The sequence below is a fragment of the Anser brachyrhynchus genome (assembly GCF_964034855.1).
Source record: "Anser brachyrhynchus genome assembly, chromosome: 1".
Classification (NCBI taxonomy): domain Eukaryota; kingdom Metazoa; phylum Chordata; class Aves; order Anseriformes; family Anatidae; genus Anser; species Anser brachyrhynchus.
In genome coordinates this window covers 129,026,010-129,051,610 of record NC_137694.1, presented here as the reverse complement: position 1 = coordinate 129,051,610, position 25,601 = coordinate 129,026,010, and the positions used below count along the sequence as shown (strand labels likewise).

At 45.0% G+C, this 25,601-nt stretch overlaps 3 protein-coding genes across 14 annotated transcripts in view; 2 read left to right on the top strand and 1 right to left on the bottom strand.

Annotated features, from left to right (window-relative positions):
* The first annotated feature begins 47 nt into the window (after positions 1–47).
* Positions 48–6,268, top strand: LOC308187947 (uncharacterized protein). 6 transcript variants are annotated; one of them, XM_080576387.1, is made up of 3 exons: positions 53–413; positions 1,526–1,601; positions 3,796–6,268. In XM_080576387.1, exon 3 carries the CDS (start codon positions 3,799–3,801, stop codon positions 4,465–4,467), a length of 669 nt encoding a protein of 222 aa, XP_080432513.1. In that variant the 5' UTR covers positions 53–413; positions 1,526–1,601; positions 3,796–3,798; the 3' UTR covers positions 4,468–6,268. The 6 variants fall into 6 exon arrangements, with proteins under 6 accessions (XP_080432511.1, XP_080432513.1, XP_080432514.1 ...); XM_080576388.1 differs by having other exon boundaries at positions 53–605; XM_080576386.1 differs by having other exon boundaries at positions 102–1,434.
* The window catches only part of RPS6KA3 (ribosomal protein S6 kinase A3), an 84,826-nt gene continuing 65,041 nt past the window's right edge, over positions 5,817–25,601 (bottom strand). For 3 of the 4 annotated variants that reach the window (XM_080576381.1, XM_080576380.1, XM_080576382.1), the window contains 5 exons: positions 23,627–23,788; positions 23,364–23,440; positions 22,114–22,231; positions 21,145–21,285; positions 15,824–20,117 (listed from right to left, as the gene is read on the bottom strand). In XM_080576381.1, the coding sequence (XP_080432507.1) occupies positions 19,995–20,117; positions 21,145–21,285; positions 22,114–22,231; positions 23,364–23,440; positions 23,627–23,788 (621 nt within the window). In that variant the 3' untranslated portion in view covers positions 15,824–19,994. Of the gene's footprint in view, positions 8,579–15,823; positions 20,118–21,144; positions 21,286–22,113; positions 22,232–23,363; positions 23,441–23,626; positions 23,789–25,601 lie in introns of those variants that run through there. The other variant, XR_013945022.1, reaches the window with a different exon arrangement.
* Positions 9,872–17,712, top strand: LOC308187948 (uncharacterized protein). Of its 4 annotated transcripts, none has more exons than XR_013945023.1 (2): positions 9,872–10,460; positions 11,572–12,890. XR_013945023.1 is itself a non-coding variant. In XM_080576391.1 (2 exons), exons 1-2 carry the CDS (start codon positions 10,407–10,409, stop codon positions 14,485–14,487), a joined length of 726 nt encoding a protein of 241 aa, XP_080432517.1. In that variant the 5' UTR covers positions 9,872–10,406; the 3' UTR covers positions 14,488–17,712. The 4 variants fall into 4 exon arrangements, 3 of the variants coding, with proteins under 3 accessions (XP_080432517.1, XP_080432519.1, XP_080432518.1); XM_080576391.1 differs by lacking the exon at positions 11,572–12,890 and adding an exon at positions 13,816–17,712; XM_080576393.1 differs by lacking the exon at positions 9,872–10,460 and adding an exon at positions 13,816–17,712 and having other exon boundaries at positions 12,879–12,896.

Here is a 25,601-nt window from a genome sequence, read left to right as displayed (position 1 = left end):
GCCGCGGTGCTGGGCAGGTGCTGCCGGTGCTGGGCGTGCTCTGGGTGGGGGTGTGTGAGTGTGTGTGTCTGTGTGTATCTGTGTCTGTGTGTGTGTGTGTGTGTGTGTTCCCTGTCCCTGCAGCAGCCCACACAGCGCTGTATAAATGTCTCTTAGGAATAAGAGACATTAATAAAACATCCATTCGATTCTCCCCAACACTAACATGTGGAGTCCCACACGAGTTAAGGAGGCCATAGGAGGGGAATGTGAGTAGAGTCAGCATGCAGAAGGGAAAGCCATACAACTGGCCCTAGAGATTGCCGAAACAGAAAAACAGCCAGCACTGCACCTCTACGCTGATTCCTGAATGGTGGCACATGCCCGGTGGGGGCGGTTGCAGCAATGGAAACAGAGCAACTGGCAGAGCAGAGGTAAGCCTACCTGGGCTGCTACCCTGTGGCAAGATATTGCTGCCCGGGCAGAAAACCTGGGTGTGAAGGGAAGTCAGGTAGATGCCCGCATGCCCAAGAGTCACGCTACCGAAGAACATCAGAACAACAAAGAAGTGGATCGAACTTCAAAAATTGAAGTGTCTCAGGCGGACCTGGCCTGGCCACGTCAGGGTGAGCAGTTTGTAGCTCGATGGGCCCATGAAACATCAGGACATCCGGGGAGGGATGCCACATACAGATGGGCTCGTGATCGAGACAGGGACCTGACCATTGAGGCCATCACACAGGTTACCCACGAGTGTGAGACCTGTGCTGCGATCAAGAGAGCCGTGAGGGTAAAATCTCCCTGGAACAGGGGGAGGTGGCTAGGGTTTCAATATGGTGAGGCCTGGCAAATTGACTATAGCAGGCCACTCCCACATACCCTCCAAGGCACACGGTACATACTCACCATGGTAGAAGCGACTACTGGGTGGCTGGAAACGTACCCCGTAAACCACGCCACGGCCTGAAACACTGTCTTGGGCCTGGAAAGGCAAGTGCTGGGACGTCATGGTACACCAGAGAGAATTGAGTCTGACAATGGGAGTCATTTCCGAAACAATCTTGTCACCGCCTGGGCCAAGAGGCATGGCATTGAGTGGGTATATCACATCCCTTATCACCCACAAGCCTCTGGGAAGGCTGAGGGATACAATGGACTGTTAAAGACTATGTTACTGCTGTAACATAGTGCTGGGAGATGGAAACAATGGGGTGCTGGGAGATGGAAACAACGGGACATAAATCTACCAGAAGCCACTTGGCTAGCTAGCAGCAGAGGGTCCGACAACCATCGCGGTCCTGCTGAAACAAAAGCCCTACACACGGTGAGAGGAGCTAAAGCCTCCACAGTGCATGTAGGGAAGCGGATGGGGAAGGCAGTGTGGGTTGCTCCTGCCTCGGTAAAATGCAAACCCACTCATGGGATTGTCTTCGCCCAAGGACTGGGGTATACCTGGTGGGTCATGCAAAAGAATGGGGATATCGGGTGCATGCCTCAAGGAGATTTAAGCTGGGGAGAAAACTAATCTGTAAGTTTTATGTTGTAGGAAGACACTGCAGGATCAACGATAGGTCCACTTCGCAAGGAACCGGGCAAGTGCGGTAACGACTCGAGCTAAGCAGGTACTGGCAACCAGAAATCCAACACTGCTGGTCCTGAGTGACCGCTTTGGCAGATGAAGACCAAATCATCACCAGTTCCTTTGAACATTTTTTGAGAAAGACCTATAGAATGAAAAGATGTACCTACCTATCAGTCTCTTAAGGGACAAGGAACAATAGTGATGAGAATAGTTATATGCTAAAGCGTGGGGGCCCTGAGAGCGACACGAATGTTACGGAATAAGGGGTGGAGGGTGTACTGGCTCTGGCTGGGACGTTAACTGTCCCTGCAGCAGCCCATACAGTGCTGTGCTCTCCACTTGGAGCTAGAACAGCGCCAGTATCACACCAGTGCTGTGCCTGCTGCTGAGTATTTTACCGAGGCAGGAGCAACCCACACCGCGTTCCCCATCCGCTTCCCTACATGCACCGTGGGGGCTTTAGCTCCTCTCACCGTGTGTAGGGTTTTTGTTTCAGCAGGACCACGATGGTTGTCGGACCCTCTGCTGCTAACTAGCCAAGTGGCTTCTGGTAGATTTATGTCCCGTTGTTTCCATCTCCCAGCACCCCACTGTTTCCATCTCCCAGCACCCCGTGCTCATAACATAGTCTTTAACAGTCCATTGTATCCCTCAGCCTTCCCAGAGGCTTGTGGGTGATAAGGGATGTGATATACCCACTCAATGCCATGCCTCTTGGCCCAGGCGGTGACAAGATTGTTTCGGAAATGACTCCCATTGTCAGACTCAATTCTGTCTGGTGTACCATGACGTCCCAGCACTTGCCTTTCCAGGCCCAAGACAGTGTTTGTAACCCCCTATTTGCCCTTTGGGCAAAAAGAGAGCAAGGAATGTCACCAGGGCAGCTGACCTAACCCAACCAAAGGGCTATTCCGTGCCATGTGGTGTCACTCAGCAATAAAAGGTGGAAAAAGGAAGAAGAGGGGAGGGGTGGGCTCTCACTGTGGAAACGCCTGTCCTCCCGAACAACGGCTATGTGCGTTGAGGCCCTGCTTCAAGGATGTGGTCAAGCATCACTCGTTGGTGGGAAGTAGAGAGTAATTTCTTTCCTCTACACTTCCACATAGCCTTTGCTTTTTTTTTTCCCTTTCCCTTTTTTTCCTTTAGTTAAATTTTTTAATTAATAATATTTTCCCTTAATGATTAATTTTTCCCTTAATTAAATTATCCTTATCTCAACCCGTGAGTTGCTTCTTTCCTTTTCTTCTTCCCTTCCCCTTGTCGTCTGAGGAGGGGGAGTGAGAGAGTGCCTGTGGTGGAGTTCAGCTGCCTACCTAGGTAAAACAACCACGCTGGGGAATGGGGCTGCAGCTTTCCCCTTGCAGGTTCAAGCAGTAGCAAAGCTAAGCAAGTATCTCCGGGGTGCACAAGACACGGAAGCAGAGACAGGACCCTAAGATGACCGGCTTGTTGGGTTTGTGCTTTGCACGTTGCGGTGGCCAGGGCTGGGGTTTGGGGTGCGCGGGGCAGCTGTGTGATGCTGAGCCGAGACTGGGGACATGGACTGGGGCCTCCCAGGGTTGCGGTGGTCACCATGGTGCTCTGGTGCCCACAACAGAACTGGGATGAGTCGGCACGGGGACTGTCACCGGGGCTCTGTGTACAGTGCGCTTCAGGCCATCGGTGAGTGCGGCAGGCGGGGGGAAGGCTGGCCGAGGGCAGGGTCAGGGGCACAAACGCCAGCCCCCAGGGTGGTTTCTAAGGCTGGGATGAGGGCGCAGCCACTCTGGGGAGGGCCTTGGGCTGGGCACAGAGGTGCCCCGGCGAGGGCAAGTGCCCAGAGGCTTCGGGGATGTGGCAGGCACCTGTGGCCCCAGGAGACGCTGCTGCCCCACAGGGGATGGGGCCTGGGAGAGCGCACTGTGGTGCCACCTGCCTTCTCAGCACCCCTGCCCGGGGCAAAGCCCAGCCCAGGGCTGCTCATGGGGAGAGCTTTGCAGGATGGTCCCCACGCCACCTCTGGCCAGGGCTCGCGGCCCTGTTGCACACCTGACAGCTGCGCACAGACACTTGCCTGGGGTGGCCTGCGGCCCTGTACGTGCAGCGCTCACAAACCCTGCCCTTGCTGCCCCCAAGCTCCATTGCCCCCTCTCCTACCTACCCTCGCGTCTCTCTGGCTCCTGTCCCTTCTCCCCCTGCCACCAGCTCCCTCGCACCCAGCCCTGCTGAGCCCCCTTCTCTCCCATCTCCTCCAGACCATGGCTACCGGTGTTATTCACCTCCTGTCGGTGCTGGGCCTCCTTCAGCTCGCTTTCAAGGTTGGGGACCAGCCCAACAAGGTCACCCAAGACCTCATTCAAGAGCGAGAGAAGATGCTGAGGGAGGAGATGTCGTGGCTGCTGCTGGAGGTTGAAGAACGAAGCAAGCTGGAGAGTGGGAAGAGCACACTGTTCGTGTTCCTCGCTGTGTGCCACCACTGGCAGTTCTGGGCACTTGCCGAAATCCTTCTCATCCTGTTTGGGATGTACTGGCTGCCCAGGCAGAGACAAGCTGACACCAATGGTGATTCTGACCCACGGAGCTCAACCAGTGTGGATGGGGATGAAGGAGGGGAAGAGGATGAAAAAGTTGAGGATGAGTTGATGGAGGAACAGGAGGAGTGGGAAGTGCACTTCCACCACCAACATCTGCTTGTGGGTCTGCTCAGGGAGTCCTTGCTGCCAAAGCTTCTTGAGATGGAGAACATAATGGAAGAGATGGCAGGGACACATTCTGCATCAGCAAACTCCCTCCAGGGATCCCCTTTCATTTTCGAGCTGCAGGCAGAGATGGGGTTGTTTGCAAATGTCGATGAGAACAACCTAGCTATTTCATCCCTCATTTGCTCCAAGGACCAACTCAATGGCTCTCCTTTAAGCTTCCACTGAGGAATACCTTCAAAAATTAGATACATAGATGTATAAGAATAGTCAAAATAGTTAAGATTGTTTGTTAGGAGATGTTTGCCATATCGATTAGTCACCTGAATAGAAATAGATTTGTAGTTCATAAGGACAATCCTGCAGCTGGGTTTCGGGACTCCAGCAAACCTGTGAATTGAAGCGTCTCACCTGATCCAGCTGAAGATGCTGTTCCCAGGAGTCCTGCAGCAGAGCCTCCCAGTATCACCGTTACCACCCGGACAGCAGCTGCCCACGTTGCTAGGGGAGCGGATCCCCTCTAGAACCCTTAGTTTAAGTAAAAAGCTAATAAATTATATTGTTTGAACTGTTTGAACTGTCCCTGAGTGTCTTCTCCTGATTGTCTAGGAGAAACTTCGTTGGGGGACGCTAGCCTTTGGCTCCCTCTCTTCCCTGTAATAGAGAGATGATCTTTGGGCTTGGGTGTATGTTAGCAGTGGTTACATTTCTGAGTAGTCATTTGACAACAGCAGGATTTCCGCAGCCTGCTGTTAGGTGAGGTAAGTGCAAAGCGCACCGCTGCCTCTTGCAGCCGCTGCTGCTCAGGAGTGCTGCTGCCCAGCTGCAGGGGCTCAGCGCAGTGCCTGGGGATCTGGGGTCTCTGCCCAGGCTGGGTGTGCTGGCTCTGGCTGGGGTGTTAGCTGTCCCTGCAGCAGCCCACACAGCGCTGTGCTCTGCACCTGGAGCTAGAACAGCGCCGGTATCACCCCGGTGCTGTGCCTGCTGCTGAGCAGTGCTGGCACCGCATCAGGACTCCCTCCAACCCCCCCAGGGCCAGCAGGCTGGGGGTGGGCAAAAAGTGAGGAAGGAACATCACCAGGGCAGCTGACCTAACCCAACCAAGGGGGTATTCCGTGCCATGTGGTGTCACACTCAGCAATAAAAGGTGGAAAAAGGAAGAAGAGGGGAGGGGTGGGCTCTCACTGTGAAAACGCCTGTCCTCCCGAACAACGGCTATGTGCGTTGAGACCCTGCTTCAAGGACGTGGTCAAGCATCACTGGTTGGTGGGAAGTAGAGAGTAACTGCTTTTCTCTCTCTGTGCTTCCGTGGGGCCTTTGCTTTGTTTGTTTGTTTGTTTTTCCTCTTCCCTTTCCCTTTAATTAAATCATCCTTATCTCAAACCTTGAGCCCTTTGTGTCGTATTTTCTCCCCCTTCCCCTTTGAGAAGGGGGAGTGAGAGAGTGGCTGTGTGAAGCTTAGCTGCCCACCCGAGTAAAACCACCCCAGTACGCTGCAAATGCAGTCCAGTGTTAGCGATGGGCACGCACGACGGATTTATGACTGGGCAGAACAAATGACTATCCAAGAAAGCAACTTGGAGTATGTTTGAAAGTTTATTCATAGTAGAAATTTCAATTTCTTTTGAAGACTACAAAACCTGCCATTAGACAGGAGTACAAGCAATGTTATCTCTCCAGAACTGTTCATAGTTACACCTGGAACAGTTCTGATTACACAGTAATAGCATGATTGGAACATTTCCTAGATCAAACTCTGAATAAAACAATCATTTAAAGTATTCAGTACATTTTTTTGTTTAAACTAGCATTTCAATTCTATGACAGCAGTGCCAAGCATCTATCAGATGCTATTGTAATGGTCTAGAATAAGGTACGATACCACTGACTTCCTGGAATAGTACCTTAGACTCACTCACGTGCCATGCTGAGAAAACCAGTATAAAGTATGATTGTATAGAACTGTAGAAAAATATTTTATCTGTGATTTTGTCATTTTTTAAAAATGTTTTTACGTAGACTCCCCCCCAACTAGGTTGCAAAATAATTACATCCCTCGTAAGTACACCTTCCCTTTGATTAGGTCAAGAGTATCAAGATAAAGCTAATTTACATCATTTTCATAAGTGAAAATTCATCCATTAACCACTGCTTCTTAGTGAGGACCAGCATACCTTGAATCCTTTCCTTCCAGTAATAGAAAAGCACAGCTTTAGTTGGTACACCACATTTACAAAAGCAAAACAAAACAAACAAATCCCGGACGCGCAAATCTATTTTCTTATGCCCTTAACTCTTTAGAAAAAAGTTTTAAATATTCTCTTGAAAAATTCCTTATAAGTTTTATTCATAATCACTGCAACATTGAGTGAAGAACTTTGCCCCTACTAGATACAGATGGCACTAAATGAGTATTGCAACTACTCTCTCCCCCTCCGTTCTCTCATGCTCTCGAGTACAGTAATTTCACACTAAAAATAAATGATGGCCTACATATAGGAAATTCACCTGCATTTCTATTTTTTTCTTTTGCCTTTTTTTTTTTTTTAAATCCTCCACAACTTGGTATCCTAGAGTCCCCTGCTATGCTTTGCACCAAGCAGCAGTCCAGCAGAGAATCTAACAGTGTCTCACCCATACATTCTAACAGAAAGGTGCTAGGACTCAAAGAAGCATTATGTGGATTTCTTTACAGCTTTTAAAAACTGCAACTACAAAACCAAAAGTAAATGGGAAAGCTGTGAACGTGGATCCAAAAATGCAGGTAAGGTATATAAGCACGTCTAGCCTGTAAAACATACTACCTGCATAGATGGGCCACGTCTTACTTTGTTTAGAAAGCAACTTTGAAAAAAATAGTGGATCTAGACTTTAACACATTCAAGTGATCGTACACTAAACTGTCCCGTTTTGCTGGCATCTAAATGTTCATCCTGTGTCACTACATACAAAACAGTAGCGACATCTGTCAAGTCTAGACTAAATTATCAGCTTACTTGAGAATGTAGATAACCTAAAATGCAGGAGTTGACATTGCTCGGCTATTTGACTCATGACCAGTGAGCCTGAGAGCTACAAAAAACGGCTGAACTACTGAGATTTTTTAGATTATTTTAACATGGACAATTGCCAATAGGGAAGCATCTTAAGACCTCCTTTCAATCTGTTCTGTGCCAGCTATCTGTGCACATTGAGAACATGGGAGAAATTCCCTCCTGAACTGGAATACTATTACCAACACGTTAGCAAGTGCTGCCATTCCTTTACTTCAACAGTATCAGTTTTAAATCTTGTTTATTGACTAGATATGACAATATTCAGATTAACACTTTTAAAAAACAATTCCAGAAGGCATGATCTCTAGGATTTGATAAGCCTGACTTACAATCACTTATAGAGCTGAAAATACATTTTCTGAAAAGCAAGAAGGTTTTTTTTTTTTTTAAATACGTCTGGAACTGCAGACACTGTCAAACAACAACAAAAAGTCAAGATGGCCTTTTTCTGCTACTAGCTGAAGATGTTTCTTGAACAAAGGGTAGATGCACCTGTACAGCTGAAGTAAACTTCAACGCTAGAGCACCAAGTAAGGGAAAAATGCTAATTGCCCCGGAGAACTGCGTGTTTAAGTTTCTGAGACTGACGGTCGTTTAAGTATCTTTGCTCCTAAACCGATTCCTTAGCCATTAAAGGTTAATATATGAAGAACATTACGCATGTAAAAGCAAAAAATATAAATAAAAAATACATCTTTTGGAGTATTGATGACTAGACCTGGATTTAGGGAGTCTGATTTTCTAGCAGCTTTGCCAAATAAATGAGAGCAGCACTGGGGCAAATTATCGTCACGGATTAAATATTTAACAGATTTTTAAGAAGGGAAATGAAATGGGATTCATTGCAAGCTTAACAAAGGGAGTTTCCCCAGAGAACTCAGGAAAACTTGTGTCAAAAGGAACATTCTCACATTCACATAAAGCAAATCTGTGGTGTCCTAAAGATGACGCCCACTCCCAACAAACCTCTGATGATTTCAAGGAAAGCAGCAAATTAATCACTACAAAGAAAACTTAATACTACTAATCAAGAAAACACCTTCTCATGCAAAATTGCAGCTTTTACTTTTTCAACTGTATTGGTTCACACAGAGGTGTTCACCTGGATCTACATTTATTGAAGCTGGAGGTCGTAACAACCATTTTCATATCTGGATCGAGCTGACGTAGCACAGTACTTTGGTGGAGCTGGTTACTCACCCCAATTCAGACACATTCCAGCGTGCCTTCCCATTTGGGCAATCGAGCTTTCAAGACCAGCCACCAAGACTTGTCTTTAACTACTGAAGATACCAGGAGAACGGAGCATTAAAAGTTAGCATTAGTATTTGAAAATGAGTCTTCCACCCTTATTACAAATTTGCTTTCAGATGGGGAAAAGGGAGAACATTCATTTCTCAACAGTTTTGCTTTACCTGACCTGGGACAATACTATTTTTCCTGGTAAATTACAACGACCCTTTCCAATCCCAGACAGATCAGGATGATTCTCTGCATTTTGTTTAGGCTCTCACTTAAAATTATGAGAAAATAACTGGCAGAACATTGGATCCATCAGTTTTGCAACTACAGTGAATGCAGTTTAAGCCTGCTTTTTCCGGGCTTATTAGTGGACATTATGTTTTGCTTTATCTTCAGTGCTGCCTTTCTTCTATAATACCAACATTCATTGAACAAATCCTCTGCAGCTTGAACAAAAAAGTCACAGAACAGAGATAAAATAGTAACAAGGGATTATAAGAATAAACAATATAGAAACGTCCTCTATCAGAAAGTATTTAGCAATGATTCCTGAGTCCAGAGATTAAACGGGGCAAAATGAAAGGGAGGAGAGGAGGAACAGAACACATAGCGAGATATGGAGCAAGTTATCTTTGCTCTGGGTTATATCATCTATTGTATATATAGTATGGCGAGAGATCCGCTGTTTAAATTTTGAATACTATAAACAGCATCCCGATTTTTATAACGTGACTACGACAATGATTCTGTGAATACAATAAGCGAAGTAATCGGACTTCTGGGGATTTTTGTGCCTGTTTTCCACACGACACGTCTGACTGCGCCGTGCAGATCCGGCTGTTGTGCTCGTTTCCCCGTTTCCACCTCCCACCTTTACCCGAGCAGCGACACGCTCCCAGCAGCGCACAGCCCCACGCCTTCAACCCCCCCGCGCCGCCCGGGGCCGCCCGCCGCCTTCACGGGGCTTTTTAGCACCCCCACCCCCAGACCCTCCCGACCCCACCGCGGCCGCCCTGCAACCCCGCTCCGCCCCCACCCGGCGGGCCGCGGCCGGGCGCGGTGCAGCAGGCCCACACGTGGCAGCGGCCGGGCGGCCCCGCTCCCCCCGGGAGGCGGCGGAGGGGCTCGGCTCGGGGCAGGGCAGCCCCGGGCGGGCCGCGGGGCCCCCCCCTCTCCCCTCTCCCCTCTCCCCTCCTCCCTCCCGCGCCGGCGGGGCCGGCCCCGGGGGGGAGGCCGCGGCTGGGCCCCGAGGCCGGGGGAAGGCGGCCGGCCGGGCCGCGGGGCGGCGGGGAGGGAGGGGAGGGGGCGGCGGGGCCGGGGGGGGCCTCACCTTTGTTCTTGGGCATGGCGCCGGGCGCGGGGCGGCGGAGGGCGGCGGCTGGGCCTGCGGGCGGCTCCGCGAGCGGCGGCTGCGCGCGGGGTGGGCGGCGGGGACGGAAGGCGCGGGGCTGCTGCGGCCCGGCCCCAACGCGCCCCCTGGCGGCACGGAGGAGCCGGAGCCGCGGTGCTGGGCAGGTGCTGCCGGTGCTGGGCGTGCTCTGGGTGGGGGTGTGTGAGTGTGTGTGTCTGTGTGTATCTGTGTCTGTGTGTGTGTCTGTGTGTGTGTCTGTGTGTGTGTTCCCTGTCCCTGCAGCAGCCCACACAGCGCTGTATAAATGTCTCTTAGGAATAAGAGACATTAATAAAACATCCATTCGATTCTCCCCAACACTAACATGTGGAGTCCCACACGAGTTAAGGAGGCCATAGGAGGGGAATGTGAGTAGAGTCAGCATGCAGAAGGGAAAGCCATACAACTGGCCCTAGAGATTGCCGAAACAGAAAAACAGCCAGCACTGCACCTCTACGCTGATTCCTGAATGGTGGCAAATGCCCGGTGGGGGCGGTTGCAGCAATGGAAACAGAGCAACTGGCAGAGCAGAGGTAAGCCTACCTGGGCTGCTACCCTGTGGCAAGATATTGCTGCCCGGGCAGAAAACCTGGGTGTGAAGGGAAGTCAGGTAGATGCCCGCATGCCCAAGAGTCACACTACCGAAGAACATCAGAACAACAAAGAAGTGGATCGAACTTCAAAAATTGAAGTGTCTCAGGCGGACCTGGCCTGGCCACGCAAGGGTGAGCAGTTTGTAGCTCGATGGGCCCATGAAACATCAGGACATCCGGGGAGGGATGCCACATACAGATGGGCTCGTGATCGAGACAGGGACCTGACCATTGAGGCCATCACACAGGTTACCCACGAGTGTGAGACCTGTGCTGCGATCAAGAGAGCCGTGAGGGTAAAATCTCCCTGGAACAGGGGGAGGTGGCTAGGGTTTCAATATGGTGAGGCCTGGCAAATTGACTATAGCAGGCCACTCCCACATACCCTCCAAGGCACACGGTACATACTCACCATGGTAGAAGCAACTACTGGGTGGCTGGAAACGTACCCCGTAAACCACGCCACGGCCTGAAACACTGTCTTGGGCCTGGAAAGGCAAGTGCTGGGACGTCATGGTACACCAGAGAGAATTGAGTCTGACAATGGGAGTCATTTCCGAAACAATCTTGTCACCTCCTGGGCCAAGAGGCATGGCATGGAGTGGGTATATCACACCCTTATCACCCACAAGTCTCTGGGAAGGCTGAGGGATACAATGGGCTGTTAAAGACTATGTTACTGCTGTAACATAGTGCTGGGAGATGGAAACAATGGGGTGCTGGGAGATGGAAACAACGGGACATAAATCTACCAGAAGCCACCTGGCTAGCTAGCAGCAGAGGGTCTGAAAACCATCGCGGTCCTGCTGAAACAAAAACCCTACACACGGTGAGAGGAGCTAAAGCCTCCACAGTGCATGTAGGGAAGTGGATGGGGAAGGCAGTGTGGGTTGCTCCTGCCTCGGTAAAATGCAAACCCACTCATGGGATTGTCTTCGCCCAAGGACTGGGGTATACCTGGTGGGTCATGCAAAAGAATGGGGATATGAGGTGCATGCCTCAAGGAGATTTAAGCTGGGGAGAAAACTAATCTGTAAGTTTTATGTTGTAGGAAGACACTGCAGGATCAATGATAGGTCCACTTCGCAAGGAACCGGGCAAGTGCAGTAACGACTCGAGCCAAGCAGGTACTGGCAACCAGAAATCCGACACTGCTGGTCCTGAGTGACCGCTTTGGCAGATGAAGACCAAATCATCACCAGTTCCTTTGAACATTTTTTGAGAAAGACCTATAGAATGAAAAGATGTACCTACCTATCAGTCTCTTAAGGGACAAGGAACAATAGTGATGAGAATAGTTATATGCTAAAGTGTGGGGGCCCTGAGAGCGACACGAATGTTACGGAATAAGGGGTGGAGGTTGTACTGGCTCTGGCTGGGACGTTAACTGTCCCTGCAGCAGCTCGTACAGTGCTGTGCTCTCCACTTGGAGCTAGAACAGCGCCAGTATCACACCAGTGCTGTGCCTGCTGCTGAGTATTTTACCGAGGCAGGAGCAACCCACACCGCGTTCCCCATCCGCTTCCCTACATGCGCTGTGGGGGCTTTAGCTCCTCTCACCGTGTGTAGGGTTTTTGTTTCAGCAGGACCACGATGGTTGTCGGACCCTCTGCTGCTAACTAGCCAAGTGGCTTCTGGTAGATTTATGTCCCATTGTTTCCATGTCCCAGCACCCTCCTAACATAGTCTTTTACAGTCCATTGTATCCCTCAACCTTCCCAGAGGCTTGTGGGTGATAAGGGTGTGATATACCCACTCAATGCCATGCCTCTTGGCCCAGGAGGTGACAAGATTGTTTCGGAAATGACTCCCATTGTCAGACTCAATTCTCTCTGGTGTACCATGACGTCCCAGCACTTGCCTTTCCAGGCCCAAGACAGTGTTTGTAACCCCCTATTTGCCCTTTGGGCAAAAAGAGAGCAAGGAACGTCACCAGGGCAGCTGACCTAACCCAACCAAAGGGCTATTCCATGCCATGTGGTGTCACTCAGCAATAAAAGGTGGAAAAAGGAAGAAGAGGGGAGGGGTGGGCTCTCACTGTGGAAACGCCTGTCCTCCCGAACAACGGCTATGTGCGTTGAGGCCCTGCTTCAAGGATGTGGTCAAGCATCACTCGTTGGTGGGAAGTAGAGAGTAATTTCTTTCCTCTACACTTCCACATAGCCTTTGCTTTTTTTTTTTTCCCTTTCCCTTTTTTTCCTTTAGTTAAATTTTTTAATTAATAATATTTTCCCTTAATGATTAATTTTTCCCTTAATTAAATTATCCTTATCTCAACCCGTGAGTTGTTTCTTTCCTTTTCTTCTTCCCTTCCCCTTGTCGTCTGAGGAGGGGGAGTGAGAGAGTGCCTGTGGTGGAGTTCAGCTGCCTACCTAGGTAAAACAACCACGCTGGGGAATGGGGCTGCAGCTTTCCCCTTGCAGGTTCAAGCAGTAGCAAAGCTGAGCAGGTATCTCCGGGGTGCACAAGACACACACAGGCAGAGACAGGACCCTAAGATGACCGGCTTGTTGGGTTTGTGCTTTGCACGTTGCGGTGGCCAGGGCTGGGGTTTGGGGTGCGCGGGGCAGCTGTGTGATGCTGAGCCGAGACTGGGGACATGGACTGGGGCCTCCCAGGGCTGCGGTGGTCACCATGGTGCTCTGGTGCCCACAACAGAACTGGGATGAGTCGGCATGGGGACTGTCACCGGGGCTCTGTGTACAGTGCGCTTCAGGCCATCGGTGAGTGCGGCAGGCGGGGGGAAGGCTGGCCGAGGGCAGGGTCAGGGGCACAAACGCCAGCCCCCAGGGTGGTTTCTAAGGCTGGGATGAGGGCGCAGCCACTCTGGGGAGGGCCTTGGGCTGGGCACAGAGGTGCCCCGGCGAGGGCAAGTGCCCAGAGGCTTCGGGGATGTGGCAGGCACCTGTGGCCCCAGGAGACGCTGCTGCCCCACAGGGGATGGGGCCTGGGAGAGCGCACTGTGGTGCCACCTGCCTTCTCAGCACCCCTGCCCGGGGCAAAGCCCAGCCCAGGGCTGCTCATGGGGAGAGCTTTGCAGGATGGTCCCCACGCCACCTCTGGCCAGGGCTCGCGGCCCTTTTGCACACCTGACAGCTGCGCACAGACACTTGCCTGGGGTGGCCTGCGGCCCTATACGTGCAGCGCTCACAAACCCTGCCCTTGCTGCCCCCAAGCTCCATTGCCCCCTCTCCTACCTACCCTCGCGTCTCTCTGGCTCCTGTCCCTTCTCCCCCTGCCACCAGCTCCCTCGCACCCAGCCCTGCTGAGCCCCCTTCTCTCCCATCTCCTCCAGACCATGGCTATCGGTATTATTCACCTCCTGTCGGTGCTGGGCCTCCTTCAGCTCGCTTTCAAGGTTGGGGACCAGCCCGACAAGGTCACCCAAGACCTCATTCAAGAGCGAGAGAAAATGCTGAGGGAGGAGATGTCGTGGCTGCTGCTGGAGGTTGAAGAACGAAGCAAGCTGGAGAGTGGGAAGAGAACAATGTTTATGTTCCTCGCTGCGTGCCACCACTGGCAGTTCTGGGCACTTGCCGAAATCCTTCTCATCCTGTTTGGGATGTACTGGCTGCCCAGGCAGAGACGAGCTGACACCAATGGTGATTCTGACCCATGGAGCTCAACCAGTGTGGATGGGGATGTAGGAGGGGAAGAGGATGAAAAAGTTGAGGATGAGTTGATGGAGGAACAGGAGGAGTGGGAAGTGCACTTCCACCACCAACATCTGCTTGTGGGTCTGCTCAGGGAGTCCTTGCTGCCAAAGCTTCTTGAGATGGAGAACATAATGGAAGAGATGGCAGGGACACATTCTGCATCAGCAAACTCCCTCCAGAGATCCCCTTTCATTTTCGAGCTGCAGGCAGAGATGGGGTTGTTTGCAACTGTCAATGAGAACAACCTAGCTATTTCATCCCTCATTTGCTCCAACGACCAACTCAATGGCTCTCCTTTAAGCTTCCAATGAGGAATACCTTCAAAAATTAGATACATAGATGTATAAGAATAGTCAAAATAGTTAAGATTGTTTGTTAGGAGATGTTTGCCATATCAATTAGTCACCTGAATAGAAATAGATTTGTAGTTCATAAGGACAATCCTGCAGCTGTGTTTCGGGACTCCAGCAAACCTGTGAATTGAAGCGTCTCACCTGATCCAGCTGAAGATGCTGTTCCCAGGAGTCCTGCAGCAGAGCCTCCCATTACCACCCGGACAGCAGCTGCCCACGTTGCTAGGGGAGCGGATCCCCCCTAGAACCCTCAGTTTAAGTAAAAAGCTAATAAATTATATTGTTTGAACTGTTTGAACTGTCCCTGAGTGTCTTCTCCTGATTGTCTAGGAGAAACTTCGTTGGGGGACGCTAGCCTTTGGCTCCCTCTCTTCCCTGTAATAAGGAGATGATCTTTGGGCTTGGGTGTATGTTAGCAGTGGTTACATTTCTGAGTAGTCATTTGACAACAGCAGGATTTCCGCAGCCTGCTGTTAGGTGAGGTAAGTGCAAAGCGCACCGCTGCCTCTTGCAGCCGCTGCTGCTCAGGAGTGCTGCTGCCCAGCTGCAGGGGCTCAGCGCAGTGCCTGGGGATCCGGGGTCTCTGCCCAGGCTGGGTGTGCTGGCTCTGGCTGGGGTGTTAGCTGTCCCTGCAGCAGCCCACACAGCGCTGTGCTCTGCACCTGGAGCTAGAACAGCGCCGGTATCACCCCGGTGCTGTGCCTGCTGCTGAGCAGTGCTGGCACCGCATCAGGACTCCCTCCAACCCCCCCAGGGCCAGCAGGCTGAGGGTGGGCAAAAAGTGAGGAAGGAACATCACCAGGGCAGCTGACCTAACCCAACCAAGGGGGTATTCCGTGCCATGTGGTGTCACACTCAGCAATAAAAGGTGGAAAAAGGAAGAAGAGGGGAGGGGTGGGCTCTCACTGTGAAAACGCCTGTCCTCCCGAACAACGGCTATGTGCGTTGAGACCCTGCTTCAAGGACGTGGTCAAGCATCACTGGTTGGTGGGAAGTAGAGAGTAACTGCTTTTCTCTCTCTGTGCTTCCGTGGGGCCTTTGCTTTGTTTGTTTGTTTTTCCTCTTCCCTTTCCCTTTAATTAAATCATCCTTATCTCAAACCTTGAGCCCTTTGTGTCGTATTTTCTCCCCCTTCCCCTTTGAGAAGGGGGAGTGAGAGAGTGGCTGTGTGAAGCTTAGCTGCCCACCCGAGTAAAACCACCCCAGCACGCTGCAAATGCAGTCCAGTGTTAGCGATGGGCACGCACGACGGATTTATAACTGGGCAGAACAAATGACTATCCAAGAAAGCAACTTGGAGTATGTTTGAAAGTTTATTCAATAGTAGAAATTTCAATTTCTTTTGAAGACTACAAAACCTGCCATTAGACAGGAGTACAAGCAATGTTATCTCTCCAGAACTGTTCATAGTTACACCTGGAACAGTTCTGATTACACAGTAATAGCATGATTGGAACATTTCCTAGATCAAACTCTGAATAAAACAATCATTTAAAGTATTCAGTACATTTTTTTTTTAAACTAGCATTTCAATTCTATGACAGCAGTGCCAAGCATCTATCAGATGCTATTGTAATGGTCTAGAATAAGGTACGATACCACTGACTTCCTGGAATAGTACCTTAGACTCACTCACGTGCCATGCTGAGAAAACCAGTATAAAGTATGATTGTACAGAATTGTAGAAAAATATTTTATCTGTGATTTTGTCATTTTTTAAAAATGTTTTTAAGTAGACTCCCCCCCAACTAGGTTGCAAAATAATTACATCCCTCGTAAGTACACCTTCCCTTTGATTAGGTCAAGAGTATCAAGATAAAGCTAATTTACATCATTTTCATAAGTGAAAATTCATCCATTAACCACTGCTGCTTAGTGAGGACCAGCATACCTTGAATCCTTTCCTTCCAGTAATAGAAAAGCACAGCTTTAGTTGGTACACCACATATACAAAAGCAAAACAAAAAAATCCCGGACGCGCAAATCTATTTTCTTACGCCCTTAACTCTTTAGAAAAAAGTTTTAAATATTCTCTTGAAAAATTCCTTATAAGTTTTATTCATAATCACTGTAACATTGAATGAAGAACTTTGCCCCTACTAGATACAGATGGCATTAAATGAGTATTGCAACTACTCTCTCCCCCTCCCTTCTCTCATGCTCTCGAGTACAGTAATTTCACACTAAAAATAAATGATGGCCTACATATAGGAAATTCACCTGCATTTCTATTTTTTTCTTTTGCCTTTTTTTATTTTATTTTTTTAAATCCTCCACAACTTGGTATCCTAGAGTCCCCTGCTATGCTTTGCACCAAGCAGCAGTCCAGCAGAGAATCTAACAGTGTCTCACCCATACATTCTAACAGAAAGGTGCTAGGACTCAAAGAAGCATTATGTGGATTTCTTTACAGCTTTTAAAAACTGCAACTACAAAACCAAAAGTAAATGTGAAAGCTGTGAACGTGGATCCAAAAATGCAGGTAAGGTATATAAGCACGTCTAGCCTGTAAAACATACTACCTGCATAGATGGGCCACGTCTTACTTTGTTTAGAAAGCAACTTTGAAAAAAATAGTGGATCTAGACTTTAACACATTCAAGTGATCGTACACTAAACTGTCCCGTTTTGCTGGCATCTAAATGTTCATCCTGTGTCACTACATACAAAACAGTAGCGACATCTGTCAAGTCTAGACTAAATTATCAGCTTACTTGAGAATGTAGATAACCTAAAATGCAGGAGTTGACATTGCTCGGCTATTTGACTCATGACCAGTGAGCCTGAGAGCTACAAAAAACGGCTGAACTACTGAGATTTTTTAGATTATTTTAACATGGACAATTGCCAATAGGGAAGCATCTTAAGATCTCCTTTCAATCTGTTCTGTGCCAGCTATCTGTGCACATTGGGAACATGGGAGAAATTCCCTCCTGAACTGGAATACTATTACCAACACGTTAGCAAGTGCTGCCATTCCTTTACTTCAACAGTATCAGTTTTAAATCTCGTTTATTGACTAGATATGACAATATTCAGATTAACACTTTTAAAAAACAATTCCAGAAGGCATGATCTCTAGGATTTGATAAGCCTGACTTACAATCACTTATAGAGCTGAAAATACATTTTCTGAAAAGCAAGAAGGTTTTTTTTTTTTAAATACGTCTGGAACTGCAGACACTGTCAAACAACAACAAAAAGTCAAGATGGCCTTTTTCTGCTACTAGCTGAAGATGTTTCTTGAACAAAGGGTAGATGCACCTGTACAGCTGAAGTAAACTTCAACGCTAGAGCACCAAGTAAGGGAAAAATGCTAATTGCCCCGGAGAACTGCGTGTTTAAGTTTCTGAGACTGACGGTCCTTTAAGTATCTTTGCTCCTAAACCGATTCCTTAGCCATTAAAGGTAATATATGAAGAACATTACGCATGTAAAAGCAAAAAATATAAATAAAAAATACATCTTTTGGAGTATTGATGACTAGACCTGGATTTAGGGAGTCTGATTTTCTAGCAGCTTTGCCAAATAAATGAGAGCAGCACTGGGGCAAATTATCATCACGGATTAAATATTTAACAGATTTTTAAGAAGGGAAATGAAATGGGATTCATTGCAAGCTTAACAAAGGGAGTTTCCCCAAAGAACTCAGGAAAACTTGTGTCAAAAGGAACATTCTCACATTCACATAAAGCAAATCTGTGGTGTTGTAAAGATGACGCCCCCTTCCAACAAACCTCTGATGATTTCAAGGAAAGCAGCAAATTAATCACTACAAAGAAAACTTAATACTACTAATCAAGGAAACACCTTCTCATGCAAAATTGCAGCTTTTACTTTTTCAACTGTATTGGTTCACACAGAGGTGTTCACCTGGATCTACATTTATTAAAGCTGGAGGTCGTAACAACCATTTTCATATCTGGATCGAGCTGACGTAGCCCAGTATTTTGGTGGAGCTGGTTACTCACCCCAATTCAGACACCTTCCAGCGTGCCTTCTCATTTGGGCAACTGAGCTTTCAAGACCAGCCATCAAGACTTGTCTTTAACTACTGAAGATACCAGGAGAACAGAGCATTAAAAGTTAGCATTAGTATTTAAAAATGAGTCTTCCACCCTTATTACAAATTTGCTTTCAGATGTGGAAAAGCGAGAACATTCATTTCTCAACAGTTTTGCTTTACCTGACCTGGGACAATACTATTTTTCCTGGTAAATTACAACGACCCTTTCCAATCCCAGACAGATCAGGATGATTCTCTGCATTTTGTTTAGGCTGTCACTTAAAATTATGAGAAAATAACTGGCAGAACACTGGATCCATCAGTTTTGCAACTACAGTGAATGCAGTTTACACCTGCTTTTTCCGGGCTTATTAGCGGACATTATGTTTTGCTTTATCTTCAGTGCTGCCTTTCTTCTATAATACCAACATTCATTGAACAAATCCTCTGCAGCTTAAACAAAAATGTCACAGAACAGAGATAAAATATTAAGAAGGGATTATAAGAATAAACAATATAGAAACGTCCTCTATCAGAAAGTATTTAGCAATGATTCCTGAGTCCAGAGATTAAATGGGGCAAAATGAAAGGGAGGAGAGGAGGAACAGAACACATAGTGAGATATGGAGCAAGTTATCTTTTCTCTGGGTTATATTATCTATTGTATATATAGTATGGCGAGAGATCCGCTGTTTAAATTTTGAATACTATAAACAGCATCCTGATTTTTATAACATGACATGCAGCGTCAAAAACATGGAAATGTAGAAAAAACATAGGCAAGGAGAAATACATATTCATAGTATTACATTCAATAGCTGTTTAACAGTCAGGCTTCTTTTAGAGCTGTCCAACAATACTGATTAATCCAGGTGAACTGTTTAATCAGACTTAGTTGTCAAAATGGTTAATAATATCTAAGTAAAACAAGGCATGTATACATTAAAGAAAACAGCACAGAAATGTGCTGCTCATGAACTGTTTACAAAAACATACAAAATGTTGGATGGCACAAAGTATATAGTGCTAATATAAACAGATCGTTTAAGCTAAGTGCTTAACATAAACTGTCCATCTCTACCTGTAACAAAGAATATGTTAGGGGACAAAAAATATTCCTTATAAAAAATAATGCTATGTGGTGCAGAGTGCTTTATTCAGTGTATTTCTGACAGAGGTGGCATTTGTAATTCTTCTGGTTTATTCAATTGTGAACATGATCATTTTCATCGTGTTTCCACTTGTCACTCCATTTGAAGCTCCAGTAAGATCAGTAACTTGCCATCAACAGTTTAAAGCGAGAATAGATGAAAGCAGTAGCAGCAGCAGGAGCAGCAGCATTATAGGTACCAGCTGGGACAGAGTGTGCTTGCAGGTATCTGTCAGATATGTGCTACCTGTCGCCATGATTTGTGCTATCATCTTATACCATGGTACCAAATATCTGGGTGAGGTCACTTCACAGGGCTGTTGAGGTAATTTTTTTTATACCTCTCCTCTGAGCAAGAGTAGAACGGCCAACTGGCTCCAAAACTGGTGACTGATTACGATTCAAAGCAGAATAAGTTGCTGCCATTGCACCCTGTTGTGAGAATGCCAGAGGGGAAAAATGAGAAGATTACATCGTGAGTGACGCACTTATTATAGATCACACAACATTAAGTGTTAGACATTCTGAACAAGTTTTAACTTCCAGTCTATTTTCACCTACGAAACAGAAACACACCACTGCGTTACTCAGATAACAGCAGTGTTACGCTACAAAACTCGCATATAACAAATAAATCTAAAGTGATTTTTATCCTGATTAAGGAAAAAAAAAAACAAAACCAGAAGGTATAAGAAGTACTGCAAAATCAAGTTCTCTCTCCATGCTCTGTGAAATACCTGGTGGGCCATCCCTGCTTATAACTTCCATAACCTCTTCCATTTTCAACAAAGTATTTAACAATCACCAACATTATTCAGCACATAAGATTTCTTATACTTTTAAAAACACAACATTGTAAGCCATGGGATCAAAACTTGCCCCTCTTTCTACTTGTTTATGGATGCTAGAAATTTCTAGTAACTGACTCAAAGGGAATGTTAATTATATTTTTCAGATCCCTTTAAAGTTGCATGACAGTTTTTCTTTCCATGCAAAACTGATGGTAGTGTGGAATACACAGGAGTAGAATTTTGAAGAATTTGACTTGTTTAAAAAAAAAAAACAAAAAAACCCCTTTAAAATTAGCTCAACTATTTTTCACCTCCCCTATAGTCACCTGACATTTCCACTTAGAAAATTGATTTTTTTTTACTTCATTTTCATACTGGTAAGTTTAACTTCCTTAAAAGTCAAATAACTTTCAAACCTCAGAAAATGAAAAGTCTTTTTCAAACATATTATATTTATTCACAGCAAATGGGCTCTTATGAAATCCTATTTTATATATAACAAGATCACTTTATTGCTTAAAGCAACTTAAATCAACAGTTGTAACCATTAAACAGTATTTAGAAAAAACACAATCTACAGTAACTTTATATGTATATCTTTAAATTTTTAACTCTTTTCTTTACAGTTATTATGGCTAAACAGAAAAAATGAACAAATATCTACTTGCCTTCACTAAATGTGGAGCATCCTGCCTGTTCAGCTGGTATTGAGGCAACTGGTCACAGTGAACTATCCAGGGATGGCTAAGAACTTGGGCTGCAGTCAGTCTTTGATGTGGGTCAACATGAAGCATTTTTGAAACAAGATCCTGTCAATAATATACAAGGAATCAATGCAAGTAACAGTAAAACTTCAGCTTTAAAACTTACTACAGTTCAAAATTGAAAATTTTAGTAGTATAAACATAGGTTCATAACATCCATTTGAAGCAGCTAAAAAGCTGCTGAGCAATACCTAACACCACGTCTTTTAGTTATGCAACTTAATGGACGTTAGGCAACACAACTTAGAAAGAAACAACTGAGAAAATAGATCCTTCCCCTTGCTTATCTTCCCAGTGTCTAACAATCTTTCAACAACTCTGCACGTTGAAGGTTGAATTCTAGTACTTCAACAAATAAACTACTCAAATCCTAATGAAAGAGTATGAGATGAACTGTCTTGCGTAACTTTGAAGAACTCACCCAAACAGAAAAATGTGAAATACGTTTCTAGCCTGAATCAGTAGGGCACATGGTAACTTCTAATATTTTCAGTCTCCTGATTTAGATTTTCTGAATGATTTTTTTGAATGTCATTCTTCCACATTAAGTTTTATTACAGTGTGACACAGATGATTACACACCTATGCGAACACTGATAAAACGTGCTCTATTTCTAAGGACAATTGTTAACAACTATAGTATAAAGCAGCCCTAATTTTCTTCCTACTTGCAAGTGACTGTTGAAGCACAAAAGGATCATAAACATAAAAACTTGTTAATATATAAGGGATCAGATCAGTATTTTGAAGTAATAATAATAATGGATGAAATTTATCAAATCATGTATATATGATATGACATATACATTATTAGCAACACGTTATATTGAAATCTATTTCTCATCCCCCAAAGAACTAAGCAAATATACTTGCCTTTGCTGTATCTGATACAGTATTCCAATAACCACCGCTGAGAGAGAACTTCCCACTACCTATTCGGGCCAAAATCTCCTCTGGGGTATCATCAGGACCATTTGCAAAAGGAGTGTAGCTATTTCAACAAACAATGTCAATGTTAATTACTTCCATAATCTGGACCTCAACTGTTATTATAAATGATTACAATATTCAACAAGTTCAACATAATTATAGGCAACAGATAGCTAAATAGCTGAAAGAAGATTTATTCTTAAGAGGTATGAAAATGCATGACACTGACTGTTCTTACCATATGTATTCTTGCTTTACTGGTTCTAAGAAACCTAACTATTGGTGGTTTCTGAATTACATAAAGTAGTCCTTAAACCTTCATATCTTAGGGAAGTAATAAAGCTATTATGCAATGAAATGTGAAGACTTCATCATATATCTGAAAAAGAATACTGTTTTGATACTATAAGGTGTAGCAATTTTACTTGCTTCGCTATAAGCATTCATGCTGCTATCAGAGCATCCAAAACAAAAAAGAATTATATGTATATTTAAAAACAAATATATTCAACACTTTCTTTAAGAGTTAACAACATTATCATTATTTGAAAATACTGCAATGCCACTAAAAAAAGAACAAAGCAATCCAGCATAAAAAGAATTTATTTAGCAGGTGCAACAGCAGCTATCTTTTGAACTTGCGGAACTAGTTTTGAACTTGTTGAATTAGTTATTTATCATCTTTTATACACATCATGTCTGTTGCATACAAACATATTTCTATAGCATTTATTGTATCCTAATTGCATCACTTCAAACTATTCAACAGCTGAATTTTACCCACAATCATGCTTCAAAGCACTGCAATTATATTTGCAACATATTTCCTTCAAAATATATGCTGCTTATTCAGCTAGTTTTCACATAAACAACCAACTCTTACTGCTAAATCACAATAAAGCAGAAATTAAACACCTGAAATAGATGAGACATGAGGAACTGAGAATTTTTCACATCAGTTCCTGCAAATTTGGATTCTGTTAAAGGCAAAGCATATTTAACTTTCCCTAGGGCTGAAGCTGAGAATAATCGGTGTCCTATTGTCATCAGTATCCTACTGTCCTGACAGAAACATCTTCAAGAGTGGGCTTATATATATTTCTTATATTTCTTTTTGTTTATATGCTTACATTCTTTTTGTTTGCTGTTCTAAAGCAAAGCAAGCCAACAAACAAAAAAACACAACCACTTACCCAGTAAGCATAGTATAAAGCAGAACACCGAGGCTCCATATGTCACATGCAGCATCATAACCTTGCCTCTTTAAAACCTGAGGAAGACAAATATTTTTTTCTGCAAAAAAAAATGCTTAGATTATGCTGTAACAACATTAAGCTCTTAGATTTTTAATGTTCTTGAAGTGATTTCACTTGTTATACAAGAATGAAACAAACACCTAACTAGCAAAAAAAAATCCCATCAAAGAAATCAAGGCATTAGTTATCCTAGTATTTACCTCTGGTGCAACGAAATTTGCTGTATAACATGGAGTCATGAGAAGACCATTTTCTGCTCGTAGTTGTTTTGCAAAGCCAAAATCACAAATTCGAATTGATTCTGGATTACCAGATTCATCAACATAAAGAATATTGCTAGGTTTCAGGTCTCTATGAACAACCTGGAAAAAAACAAACCACAAAATACAATAAGCTTAAGACAGGAAAGCAGTTTCTATTGTAATCATCTATTCTGCTATTTAATTTCAAACTCATCAGTAATCACTGTCAGATTTCTAGCTTCTAACATCAATGTAGCATTCTGACACTCAGTGGTATCCAGAGTAGTGCAATTCTAACTTGGAAACTCCACCCCACCAACAACAAACCCCAGCAAAACCACAAACAGACACAAATATATTTTTGCAGACAGTTCAAGATGTTTTGTTCTAAGGGGCAAATGCATGTATTTCCATTTTAACATATATACCTACAAGACTCTTTAGATCAGAACCTCCGGCTATCAGTATCTTTTGAAATCGTGGATGTCCTTAGCTGCTGCTGAGCCCGTGTCAAATAACCACACACCAGTTATTGTTGGAATAACTCTCTGTATTCAATTCTGATAAACTAAATTAATCTCAGTGCAAACATTTACAGCCAAACATTAAGGAGAATTTTTAATACAGCTCTGTCAAATAATAAAGATATAATTTTCAAATGGACTAACATTTCATAAAAGCCTATAGTGGTTCCCCAATGGTTGTTCTGCATACATTTGAGATGTAAAACACTTGATAAAAAAAACTACAAAAGCTGCCAAAGTTATGGCAGAATCTGATCTTCTCTGAAGCTATGTTGCAATACTCCTTAATAAAACCTGTAAAGTGTAAGGACAATCTTTGAAATCAGATGACCTGTTACACCTATTTTCTGCACAAGACAAATTATCTTAAAAGTCTCAAGATGCATTGCTCTCTGTACAGAAAAGAGTATATATGGCTCTAGACAGTATAATGGATTTGAATGTCCGTAAGTTTCCATAAGGTCCAAAGAGTATGTAGTACAATGAAAGTTAAAATGCCAATATTTACAAATACCAATATTAAACATAAATCAAAAAAACACTCCCAACCCCCTATTTAACATGAAGACACTGGGCTTTTGTGGCCATGTGGTCAAAAGGAATCAAGTTATGTTTGACACTATTCTATTATTTGTTTCTGTACAGAAGTTAAGGTTTATTCATGTCTCAGATGCTGCTGACTAAAGATTCTTAGCACACACAGGATCAAAAAACTACTCACAAGCAAGTGCTTGAATGAAGTGATGAATCACACAATAAGATACACCAGATAATTTTGATCATAGGTTTTCTGAAATAAGAGCTCACAGAAAAGTGTGCTGAAGTATCCTGTGTTTCTTCAAATAAAGTGAGTACTACCCATTCTGAAGCTTCTTTTCTTGGATAATAATTAAATTAGGTGTTATCAACTTGTCTTTTTCCTTGAACCCTTGCTTTCTGCCTTTTCTCTGTCCCACTTTTCTCGCTTACTTAAAAAAGCAACACAGCTTGTCATTCTTGCCATGCAATTACCACACTTGCCTTCTCTCTCTGAACTACTTCCTCTGTCTCCAGATTAATATCTTAAAGCATTAATTTTCTTTTTCTTACCAGTTTACTATAACTTCCTGATGCTATGGCGCAGGAATTACAAGTCAAACTTCAGAAGCAAGAAGGGGAAGAAATTTCAAGAGTAACAGGTGGAAAATAATAGATGTTCAGAGTCTATCACAGCATGAGGTTGGGACTACGCTAGATCCCATCACTAAGCAACAGCATCACTTCTTGGCTTACTTCCTCTCATATCCTATCAATCATTATCTGCGTATTCCACAGAACTGCTCACAGACTGTATGAAGGACAAGAGAAACCGTTGTGCCATCACTGCTACCTGGACATATACACAATCAATGATGAATGTTATAATTGTA

Bases quoted from the DNA above. Each gene is read 5' to 3' on its own strand.
- LOC308187948 (XM_080576391.1), top strand. From the start codon at position 10,407: ATGCCCGGTGGGGGCGGTTGCAGCAATGGAAACAGAGCAACTGGCAGA. The intron at 10,461-13,815 runs GTAAGCCTACCT...CATCTCCTCCAG, and splicing joins GAGCAACTGGCAGAGCAGAG to ACCATGGCTATCGGTATTAT.
- LOC308187947 (XM_080576385.1), top strand. From the start codon at position 360: ATGCCCGGTGGGGGCGGTTGCAGCAATGGAAACAGAGCAACTGGCAGA. The intron at 414-3,795 runs GTAAGCCTACCT...CATCTCCTCCAG, and splicing joins GAGCAACTGGCAGAGCAGAG to ACCATGGCTACCGGTGTTAT.